Consider the following 12,642-nt stretch of genomic DNA (forward strand, 5'->3'; position numbering starts at 1 on the left):
GGCCGTCGCCTTTGCAGTATTGGCACGTATCGATACCTAACTGGACCTCACTCTATCTAGATGAACATCTCGGTCTGGTTATTAAAATTGTACCTATCGAAGATTAGACAAGACTGAAACTGGTCTTCCCACTACCAGATCTTCCCAAACATTATAAAACTAAATACGAGCTTTATTCGGCAACACTTTTGAGGCGCGGGGGGATTGGCAGTATCTATTCGGACCTGCGCACAAAAGGCCTACTAACCTGGATGGAAGCCACAATAAAAGGCGATACTGCCGGTTATTATCATATTGACATTTCATTCAAGCTACCGAAGTAAGGAGTCGACTGCGTCGATGACATTATCACTGCCCTATTTCAGTACGTGGGCATGCTCAGGCAACAAAGACCGAAAAAATCGCTACTCGATTAATTCGTCAAGGTTGATAATAACAGTTTTCAAAGTTGTCATAGGTACTTAATCGCAAGTGCCCTAGTTCACCTGTGTCAGGATCTGCGGAGTTTTTCTTGCAGAGAGCATCACACGAATCTAATATGTGTTTCGACCAAGACCTGATCAGCCCATTTACCGCTCTTATTGATCTGTCAGGAATGGGGGTATTTGTTTTGCAACCGTGATGCTAATCTACAGCAGGAATCTTATTATACTCTATTAGTTATAAGGTAGAGCACATTAGAATTGACAAATTTCAATGATGGGTGACGATTTCTAGCAGCAACTCCACGTCTACCGGAATAGAGCCACTTTATTCTGGACAAGTTTAGCCTGACACTCTATGAAGACTATTATCCTTGCATATTAAAGCTCATAGTTAACGAACTCTTGTCCCGGTTCATATAGGACAGGTCTCTAAATATGCCACGTATAATGCTGTGTTCGTTGTTTCGCGAGTGTCGGGGACGTGGCCTGCTTCGAAGTGATGATTTGCGCATCTCGGTACATGGTCGCCAAGACCTTTTATGAGGCCCATTTGAGCGGATGTGACATTCAGGTAGGACGTTACACTGGCGAGCTTTTGCTTCATCAGCACTATTCAGAAAATTGTTAGTGCATTTTGCATCGTACCGTATTGAAGATTGCCGAATAGAGACTACAAAGCGGAGCTACAGATGATGACTCATGAACGTCATATAGGACTTTGTAGTTTCTTGTAAATCCGTATTACAGGAAAGCTACTTCAGCATTGCTTAGCTACTGTCGATCCTGGGTAACGGTATGATCAGCCCAATGGATACTCGACAATTTAAGAAGCGACCCTACAGTCGAAACATTTATTCACTCATGTAGTGTCTCTGCTGAAGTAAATTTTCTGTGTGTGCCACAGCCATCTTTAAACGTATGTATTTTACCCACTATCGTACACATAATCCATGCGATACTGAACAATTTATTTTAGATACGATGCAGTGCGCATATGCATACGCCAAATCACAGAGGACCCATCTATTTATTGCATATCGAAACAAAGATATCGATCGGATCAGAAGACAAACCGGAAACGGTTATTCGTGTCAAAAGAATACAACATGTCTAGATTCAATGAATAGCGATATGATGTTGTAGTGTACGTTACCTACAGACCTGGCAGATGCGATGATAACCAATTATTTGTACACTAAGTGTGAAAAAGATCGCATGGCACTAGATCCCTAGATAGAAACCACACGTTTGTAATACTTAGATCAGAACAATCAAAGGCAGAAGTTTTGCGCATTTAAGGCAGAAGTTTAAAAAAGGGCACCGATAATGAGAGATTTCAGTTCTCAGAAAAAAAATCGAGTTAAGTATCAGTCAATCGGTTAGGAGTATTATAAACGAATTCATTCCATACTCTACTTTTCATATGTCTGAAATTTGCTATACTTACATAATTCGACTAAAGACTAAATTTGTTGGCCAATCTACCAAAAAAAAAACAACAGTTCCATTAATCGCACTATTTAATGGACTTGTCTGCTAATTCTAGCTATTTCGGCCATGCGGAATCGCTTATTCAGATTAATTCCTCTTCATTGAAGCCCAGTTTCTTTACGACGAGGAAACCCAGGAGTGTTGCATTGGATCAAATGGCACTAACAAACATCGAGGCTATTATTGGACGATATTGCTATGTGAAATGAGCACCATTACTGCTGAAATTCAGGCGCAATCTGTCTTTGAGGGGACGTTGCTTAGCGGCACCAATAATCCCTTTTGTGTCTTACAGGCGACCCTAGAGGACGATAATTCCTACTCTACAAGGCGACATGGGACAAATGTTAAGTCGAAATAATTATTCTTGGTAAGTCTCTGTACGTACTGTGTGGTGCAATGAATGCAGGACCCACGTATGGAGAATCGACTGACGTCATTTTATGTCCGATGGATATTTTTGGGTTTATCAATCAAAATCGACGAGACATGTTATATTGTGTGGTACCGACACTTGGACAGCGCTGCCGAATACGAAGACATATTGTTTCAATTAGACGACGTGTTGATTAAACGAAACCAAGCTCAATGTTCATATTTAATTTCAACATGGTTCAAAAGAACACCTTTGATTGTCCTAATAATCTAAATTATTTTTACGAACAGAGAAGCCCTTTCCAATCTACTTAAACATGATTGATATCTGTTTTTTTTTTTGTAGTAGTAGTAGCAGCAGTGATGCACAATATTTAGAAACGTATCAGTAATAGGATAGCACAATCTCCCATCAAAGCGGGAAGGTTTCTTACGTCGGAAAGCAGGCTTAGATAAATCTATTTGCCTACTATTGCCTATTAAACAGCTGAACAAACTTCCCCTGATATAGGGCTTGTATCACGACGGAACTTTTTTCTCCCTGGTAACATTTAAAATCAATGGAACTAAACGGAACGATGCCGAATGAAGACCTGTGATCCATGCTTGTTGCAAAGTCTGCTTGGACTAAACAGCTTTATCGTACTTGTTCACTGGCACAGTAAGTAGGCATGTTGCGAGAGCAAACAAATGCGTTAGTATAGATTGTCCGTTAAGTTCGGAGTTACGTCAATCACAATGATTTATTGAAACAGTAAAGCTTTGAAGTAGAGCGCTGCCTGTTCTACAGTAGTGTTTAAAACGAACGATTTGAAACAGAGAGAAAATGATCGACACAAACACATGTTAGACTACTATTGGTATTAACAGACACAGGGCACCGATTAAAGATGGAAAATACTGAAACTATAAAAAGTTGGCGGACACTGTTTATTTTGTCGTGTGTCGAAAACAAGTTTGGCTATTTCGATTATAAGCGGATCGCATTCTAAATCTTTATTCTAATCTTAAAATAGACCGACAGTAAAATGTTAGAGTAAAGCGCATTGTTGTTCGCGTTCAGGCCCACTACCTAACAGGTTATATAAATGAAGGCATTCAAAGATCTTCAAATTGCCCTAAAAGAGTTTACAATGGCTCTTAGACTGACTACAACAAAGAACTCCCTTTTTAAGATGACTTTTTAACATAAAGATCACATTCTTTCTTTGGGCCCACAGAGATTCCTCTAAAGATACCTCTCTAGAGTTCCTTCCAAAAAGCAAGGACCCAAACCCTCGACATGGCTTAATACACTGCAACACAGCAGGAGGTGTTTCGACTTCAAATCTAAAAGAAACACGGATCAAATAAGACGAGGAATTATGCTTCGTTCTCGAGGGCAGGTTATCCTATGAAGAGTGCGTACAAGGCTGGATGTCGTAAGGTGTATTAACTGAAATGGCTAACACTGATTCCACGAGCGAGCCAAATCGAGTTCCTCATTGCGTATTCCAATTATTCGCTGCGAAACGCAAAGATAACACAGCCAAGCTTTTATCTTGTTCATGCAGCTGTGCGTCAAACAAAAAGTCGGTCTTCCTCAATATGCGCACAAGGGTTCATCACAGCTGTTAGCCCCCTAGCGATACTTCTGCGGTGTGTTAAGGATCACAAGCAACAAGATAACACAGTGTATGCTCTCGTTTCAAATCGGTCTGAACTGTCGGAGACAATACTTCACACCCCTATGAGAACCGACCGCCATCGTTGTCTACTAACTCTTCACAATGGAGTAATTTCTACGCTCTTCGCAATCGCCTGGCTTTATCAGATCAGCCAAGCCAAGTATCGTCAGATTGATCTGAGCCGATCAGCTCAGAGAAAGCGCGTACCACTGGACCAATGCAAAAACATGGAGGAACAGTTGGCATCGATCGAGTTGTGCGAGTTTGCTACAGGAACTGCAACGCGCCGCTTGAACAAGACTATCAAGATAAAGCCGTCACAACTGGTCGTCAACGAAATCGGAGCGGGTGAGATGACACGGCTGGAGAGAGACACCTGGTAGACCTCGAGTAGTCACATCGAGATTTACCAAACAGAGTGAGCGTCCACTGTGACAGCCGGAGCGCAGTCAGATCACATGTACAGAATAGGCCACAATCTGAACTTGGAAAAAATGCCTCGAAACCATGTCTTTGCAGATTGGGATATAATGAAGGTTTGCTCATTAAGCTGTTGAAACATTTCAACGACAAACAATTACGTAGCCGCTGTGAAGACTGGTTTAATCTGGTTATGTTTTGATATGAATAGAACTAGGTAGATAAATTGATACAAGTTGTGAAAATGAAGGGTGTACGGTAATTGCCAGTGCGACGCGGAGACAACACATATAGGGACCTGGAAAGAAACGTACAAAAACTCTTGCCGCTGTCTCGTTTAGATGAATGTAACACAATGGTTCGGCCAGAAATTCCGTCTCAGTTCGACATGGATTTGCCACAAATCAAATCTAGCCGTAGTCGCCTGTTCTCACGGATGTATACTGTGCTCGCCGTGACGCTCACAATCACTACCGTGGTTCTTTCCGCCATTGTGTTCGCTTTGCTTCCTCCTAATGAACTCCCGGAAGGGGTCACGTTCATCACTCAGGACATCCTCAGGCCCAGTAACTATGTCTTAAGGCAGTACGAAGGCCTAGAGCTCCACAATGGCCTGCGTGTTCTGCTTGGCAGTGATCCAAAAGCAGAGGAAGCTTCTGTTATGCTCTGCGTTCAGGCCGGTTCGTTGTTCAATCCACCAGAGCTACCAGGACTCGCGCACTATACCGAGCATATGCTATTTATGGGCAGTAAAAAGTATCCGGGCGAAAACGACTGGGATACTTTTATTAGTAAGCATGGATCACTTCCAAACGCGCAAACGGATGCAACGGCGACATGCTACTTCTACGAGATTGATCCCAATTATCTTGACAAGTCACTCGATATTCTTTTGTCTGCTTTCACTGCTCCGTTATGCAAAAAGTCACTTATCGAATTAGAGATCAATGCGGTCGATAATGAGTTCCGTGACAAGATGAATGATGATGAAACACGACAACAGCGGGTCGACGAGGTGACAGCCGATCTTGCACATCCGTACAGTCTATTTAAAATTGGCAACATAGAAAGCCTTCAGAAGGCAGCTAAAAGACTCAACATTGATCTTCGTACAGCTGTAATGAACTTCATAAAGAAATATTACTCGTCGAATCTAATGAGCGCCCTCGTGTTCTCGAGTCACTCCCTGGCTCAGCTAGAGAAATTGGCAGCCAAAGCATTCTCATCCCTGGTAAATCGGCACACACCATTGCCCAACTGGACATCACCCTATCTAGGTGAACATCTAGGCGTATTTATTAAAATCGTACCTGTCGACGACGAGACAAGGTTAAAACTAATTTTTCCACTGCCGAACTTCGATAAATATTACGAGAGTAGACCTGAACAATACTTAGTCTCACTCTTAGGCCACGAGGGGGCTGGAAGTATTTACTCGAATCTACAGAAGAAGGGTCACGTAATTCAACTGGAAGCCTCGACAAATGACGATATGCCTGGTAATAACTACATAGATATATCATTAAAGCTACCGAACGAAGGAGTTGATTACGTCGATGACATTATTGGGTCAATTTTTCAGTACGTAGCTATGCTTAAGCAGAGCGGACCTAAAAAGTGGCTATTCGACGAAATAGCTACGATAAGTACCAACAGTTTCCTATACCCTCGAAAAGATTTTACTGAAGAGGAGCAAATTACACTATGTAAAGACCTAAATAACTTTCCTTGGCGGCATGCACTGTCAGGAAGATATGTCTTTGATACGTTCGACGCAGATCTGATCAGCCACTTCACCGACCTTATCGACCCTTCGAGGATGCGGGTATTCATACAGTCGAAGAGCTTTGAAAACATAACCGACAAGCAGGAACATTACTATAATGTCAGGTATAAGGTCGAACGTATTGGAGATGATAAAATTCAACGATGGAAGAAAGCAACACCGAGTCCCTACTTTACTTTACCAGAACGGAATGATCTCATTCCGGACAACTTCAGTATAGCTCTTAGTGAAGACCGTTATAACTGCTTACCGGACCTTGTCGTCAACACATCCTCGTTTCATATGTGGTTCATGCAGGACAGATCCCTGAATATGCCATACGCAACGTTCCTCGTTATAATTCGTCATCCTAAGCTTGTATCAAGCGTCGAGAATGTTGTGGCACTCGAAATGATGATTCGACTGTTTATGTACTCGATTACTGAATCGTTCTATAACGCTCGTCTGGCTGGATTCAGCATCAATATAGGCCGCTCCAATGAGGGCTTTTGCATTTATGTGGACGGCTATAACCAGCACATGCACAGTTTAATTAAAAAAATAATGAAAAGCCTGAGTACCTATAGAATTGCCAATTGGCAAACTGACTTTTTCAAGCTAAAAAAAGAGTACGAAGAGTACTTGCTAATGACCATTAATGAACGACAGACGGGCAGGACAAGCATCCAGGACCTTATAAATCCTTACCTACAAAGAAATTATTTCTCTCTTTCTCAGCTATTGTCCAGCTTAGGCAATTGTAGCGTGGAACGAACACAGGAAATACTGGACACATTAAGAAACGACTCTACAGTGGAAGCATTCATCCATGGCAACAGTGTCTCCGCCGAAGCAAAATCTGTTGCCGGGACGATCGTGTCTACTTTCAAACGTACGTGCCTTTATTTCGATTAATCTAGACTACAGTCAAATTATTCCGCTCAATATGAGTAGAACTCAAATTTCGAGGTTGCCAATCTCGCTATAAATAAGAAAAACAGATCCAATTTTTGTAGCTTTTTTTTTGCTACGACATTTAAATTTTCCCCAAAAAGGCTAAAGACTTTCCTAATAACAAGAAGACTAAACTAGGCAGTCACAATAACATCAAGCAGATTTCTCAATTCTATGAAACAAATTATTATTGATTTTGATAGTCATCATATTAGCTGCTTAGTTTTTCATTTGCCGTGAACGAACAAACCATTGACCTTCTGGTTCAGTATTTTGATTTAATGTAAAATTACGATGTTATGTAAAATGGCACGCCAAACATTAGATTCATAATAATGACCTTAAAAATGACAAGTTTTATAGAAAAAGTAGTGCGAAAAATGGCCACTACTATTTATAATTAAAACATGTACAATTGCGGCGGTAAAAGAAAAAGGATCTAATATTTTGATGATATTAAGAAACGCAGTACTCACACATGATTTCAACTATTATCAAACAAAATCTGTACGCAGGCGCAATTTCTCTTCATCAGGAGAGCAATAGGCATCTATATTTTCTTTTGCACGTTCTAGGTAGCTACGGGCTTCAACAATTATATTATAATCCAAATTTCAAAATTAGCATTCGGAGATTAGAGCTTTTATGTTTCGTAATTCCACACTAATACCATTATGTACGAACCAGATTCGAAATGAGCTGTCCTCGGTGTACGCCGGACACATTAGACCAACATGTTTGTGTTACATTTTAACACTATTTTACCATTTACGAAATACTTAAAAAGATGTGTCTTTAGATCATGGTACGACTTTAACCTACTCCTATAGCGAACGCTTGTAGTCCGAAAGAAAGTCATAATAATTATTTCGATATATTTTCGCCTTCCAAGCCGTATCAAATCGTTCGTTTGAATCAGACTTTTTTTTCACTATGTGCCAGTACGTACTTCCCGGGGACACTGAACTGGAAAGAGGGCATATGATTAGAAATCTTCAGACCGGTATTCAAATTTCTCAATTGAGAAATGGAAATGGAGATCGACCGGTGAGCTTTTAATGCCCGGGTACGCATTAGTGCTATCCATTAGCAGTGGTGGCCCATTGTCTCTTAGTGCATTAGTCTCATAAATGATGAAAGGAATGATAACTGTTCTATATTACGCCGTGAAAATAAACTCATATTACCAGGGAAACGGGGTAAAGTATTCAATCATGAGGCAGCTGCACTTCAAATTTTGCCCTGGAAAATTAACAAGCGCAGCCTTAAAAGGTAGCAGAAAATTCTAAAATTAATTTTCAGACTGGTTGTTCCTTTTTTTGTCTTTCTATTTCCAAAAAAATACCTACTTTTACAATGAAGTAGGTATTTTTTTGCTAACTGTAACCGTATTTTTTGAAGCTGTTTTTGATAGGACAAACTACTCTGTTTTTTGCCGTACGTTCTTTGCGTTTTTTTATTTTTGATTCGGGATGATATCTAGACTCATTCGGCGACTTCACGCCACTTAACAGTCTGCGGCAACCAACAATAAGCCTTAGCTTAAAGGAACGATGAACGCCGTCGTCGTTGAAACTTACATCAAGTCCTAACGTAGACTTGAATTGCTCAGCCTACCGTATGTTGTGACGGAAAATTCAGAGTGACATTTCACTTAGAAACATTGAAACTTAGTTATAATTTCAGAATATGCATCCGATACAGTACAATGAAACGTTTGCTCAACTTACTACTTAAGTCGACAGTACGACTACAACCACAGCCGGCTATAATTAGTTATTAAATAAAAAAAAATACTGTTAATATTTTTGCAGGCGGTGTGTTGAGTTTCTTAGACACCCCATCGTTACGTCAAGCTAAACTTCGTCGTGGCGTCGCTTATCGTCAATATAAAGTGAACGCGCAGCTTTCATCAAACCACCTGTATATGTTTTTCGAAGTGGATCGAGCTGGGAACGCTGAGGATCGTCTCGTAGCGCTTTGCGCTCTTTTTGCGAAGTTAATTAAAGAGCCACTTTTCAATGTGATCCGCACTAAGGAACAGTTGGCTTACATGGTGCAGGCCGTCGACAAGGCACAACAGGGTTCATTCGGTATATACTAAGATTTTACACGTTGGAAGTCTGCATGATGACTCTCGTTTGCAATGATAAACGCTCTAAAATTGAAGACCTACGTGTTGGCCAATGACTCAGACAAATGTCTTGCTGTTAAGAAACAAATTGTTGATCTCAAACTTTTTGTATGATAATAATGAGTAGATCTAACTTCTGTTGCAAACCTTTCGTAGTGAAACTTGATTCAAAGAAATCCGAGTCTAATAAGAGTTCTATGATGTCTGGAGCAGGAGTAGCGTTCTACCTTGTGACGAGTTACAAGCTCAGCCATGTAGAAGACCGGTTGGCGAAATTTGTGCGAGAATACTTCAAGGACTTTTTGACAAAACTCACTTACGAGGCCTTTGCAGAGCAAAAACGAACCGCCACGAAGCAGAAGTTAAAGAAACCTCAAAAAATGGAAGACGTCACTGCACTGTGTGTTTAAAACGCAAACGCTCGAAAATTCGGCATTTTTAATATAATTCAAATTAAACATGAGCTACATAGAGGATTCAAAACGACCCGTACAACCTGCAGATCATCACAGGGTGATAACAATTACATGGTCTCTGCAAATAGTGCATTAATTTAGCGAAATAGTCAAGTCAATTGCACCCTCATTAGTGTGAACTATACACTTCGTTCACATAATAGTTCTTCCAACATTGGACCTATCTAATATCATGCTAACCAAAGAACTACGGTTTAATGTCCTATTGACAAGAAGGCTCACAGTTTACTCTTTCTTTAGATTCTGGCAAGAGATGGTGGACCAAAGTTACATACTTCAGCGGACATCGAAAGAAGGAGCAGCGATGCGATCGCTAACTAAAGAGGACATCATACAGTTCTACGAAAAGTTCCTTGTTCGGTTAGAATCGACTACGGTTTATGCGCTCTATTTGAGCAATAGCATGGTGAGCTTGACTTTTATAATACAACGATATGAGCTCGAATATTTATTATACGTTCTTGTATGGAGACGAAAACAGGATTTGGCGTTCTGTCTAAAAAAACAGATTTCAGCCGATCAGTTAAGTTTCGAGTTCCCGCCAGGTTTTGATACGGGGGCAAATTAAATTAGTTTGTGTTAAAATGCTAGATAAACTTGAAAGTAGTTTTTTCTCGAGTTCTTTTTTTACGCATGTACGCAGTATTTTGTACATAATCAATGAACTTTTCGGCAAATATACATTGACAAAAAAAAAAGATGAAATAATCATGTCATATCTTTTTAATGGTTAGTTAGAAAGCTCAGGACAACTTCACCGATAATTGCTACTTACGGCGAATAATCAACTACGCGCAGCCTTGCAAGGACACTAATAGTTGTAATGAATTTCTATTTGTTGCAGGATCAGAGCCGGGTCGAGTGGTCTGCCGCTAATTACAACGTTACGTCGGTCGACTCCTTTCGCGCCGACCACGAATACCACTCATTTGAGAAGGATCGTTCTATAGCACGTATGTCGCCGCCGTCTATATAGACACTTCGGTCAGTAATCCAGTTCTTAAGTGATTAAATCGCCCTGAACTACTTCTGGATTATCGCGCAGCAGCAGAACCGCTGAATCAAATTTGCCGCCTTACCCATACAACCAAATATGCTCAGACGAAACGAAGAGTCCATCTAGAAGTGGCAACTGTTTCACCACCTAACAATTCGACTTGGTAATGGAAGTACTTCAAATAATCTGCCAAAAAAGGTGTTCAAGTTTTAAAAAACCGTCGGTAACAAAGATGTTACGTCGGATAAAGACAGATTACATTTAAATTGTTAAGAATATCTAATGATTTATATTTAGCAAGAATAAGTAGAGGAAAAAACAACTGCTTGTGAGAGGTCTTTTTCACTAAGATCACAGTATCAAGTCAGTGTAATGCGTCTCAAGAAATCATATGGCAAACCGTGGCTATATACTAAATGCTTTCAAATTAGCCGTGTAATTCAATGGATATCCCAATGTAAATTTTATTAAAGTAGCACAAACCGACACCGATACAGCTACGGTATACTAAAACCAAAAATAATAGCATTCGGAACCTATTACCGTGTGTACTCCAATCTGCGGTGTTTATGTTTGACAGTTCTTTATTAAAGAGTGGCATGTCTAATTATATATTCGATATAGAGTAGTGTTATATGAGTTGAAAAGAACACTCATGTAGGTAGTCTGCCACAGTGCCAATGGCACGACTCGAGGTACTTGGAGCGGCCGTCAATCATTCGTGTGACGTGCCTTTCATATTCTTCGCCTCCATGTTCAGATATTAATTTTGTCAAATACAATGCATAAACTTTGTGAGCTAAGTAATTGCGTAGTTCGTTATTTATTATCGTTGACTTACTCAATGCCTTAGCATTGTTCACGGCATTTAAAATTACATCATCTACAAGCGCTCGCTTAGCAAAGCGAATGCATGTTCTTCATTCGCCTAAATACCGTGATAAATTGCGGTCAGACTCCTACTACTCGAATTACTATTGCCGGTACAGATAGGTGGCCGAACTCTTCTTTTCATGATCATAGATGTTGTCGAATGGTACATCAACATGCTCTCGCCACGCTTTGCCCTTTTTAGCTAGATTTTCACAACACGACTACTTATCACGGTAGTACGAGATATCACTAGATACATAAGAATCAGCAGCAACTTCAACCGGTCTAAAAAATTCACAAGCGTACAAGCCGCTTACAAGTAACCATTAAAAGCCATACAATTTCAGACCAACGTTTTGCTAATTTGTCTTGTACCCAAATACAGAAACAATCGATCTTATGCAAGGAGTTTATTACGATAAAAATGAACTACATGAAAAAGAATAGGATTAGAGTCGGGCTTGTTTGTTAAGTTTTATTTCTTTCTCCACATGTTGTGCGTTGCATCTAATTTGCACTAGTAAAAGGGTGTTAAATATCGTGTCAGAGAGTCATAAAATAAATGTATCCTCAGAAAACTAGCAAATTTCATGCGCTTCATAAACCAACAACACGATTGTTGTCGTACGCTAATGTACTATTGTTGCATATAAGCCACTTAGATTAAAGGACCTTTGGATCGTTGAAGTAAAAAACGCAAACGACCCAATGGGTCTAACTCGTTTTTGAAGTACACGGCTACTAACGTCAAGTAAATCCTTAGACAACGTCACCACGTTAAAAATTACGTTTTCAACTTAAAACCGACATTTTCTTAATCATCCATTTTTATAGATGTTTCAATACAAAAAGCGATATCTTCTTATTGCTTTTTCGAAGGCTCATGACATGTTCTGCTCCTTATTATTAAAAGTGATCTATTTAATAGGGATCTATTCGAAAATCCAATAGTCAATTCCCAATTATCGGTTTTTTTTTTGCAAATAGATGACTAAGTCGAATCATTTTGGTAAATCGAACTGTGTTCGAAAACCGAAAGGAAACTAAAAGTAAGCAATTCGAGGT

The 12,642-nt window shown here is 40.0% G+C and overlaps 1 protein-coding gene across 1 annotated transcript; it reads left to right on the plus strand.

Moving 5' to 3' along the window:
• Positions 1-4,733: 4,733 nt before the first annotated feature.
• On the plus strand, positions 4,734-11,507 carry LOC111258856 (insulin-degrading enzyme). The gene is made up of 5 exons (XM_022830397.2): positions 4,734-7,035; positions 8,912-9,190; positions 9,445-9,631; positions 9,948-10,113; positions 10,552-11,507. Exons 1-5 carry the CDS (start codon positions 4,734-4,736, stop codon positions 10,681-10,683), a joined length of 3,066 nt encoding a protein of 1,021 aa, XP_022686132.2. The 3' UTR covers positions 10,684-11,507.
• Positions 11,508-12,642: the final 1,135 nt, after the last annotated feature.

Source organism: Varroa jacobsoni, unplaced genomic scaffold (genome assembly GCF_002532875.2).
Source record: "Varroa jacobsoni isolate VJ856 unplaced genomic scaffold, vjacob_1.0 scaffold_271, whole genome shotgun sequence".
Taxonomy (NCBI): Eukaryota; Metazoa; Arthropoda; class Arachnida; order Mesostigmata; family Varroidae; genus Varroa; species Varroa jacobsoni.

Excerpts from the sequence above, each read along its gene's own strand:
- LOC111258856 (XM_022830397.2), top strand. The coding sequence starts at position 4,734 with ATGGTTCGGCCAGAAATTCCGTCTCAGTTCGACATGGATTTGCCACAA. Across the intron at positions 9,191-9,444 it reads GGCACAACAGGGTTCATTCG|GAGTAGCGTTCTACCTTGTG; the intron begins GTATATACTAAG and ends TGTCTGGAGCAG. Across the intron at positions 10,114-10,551 it reads TCTATTTGAGCAATAGCATG|GATCAGAGCCGGGTCGAGTG; the intron begins GTGAGCTTGACT and ends TATTTGTTGCAG.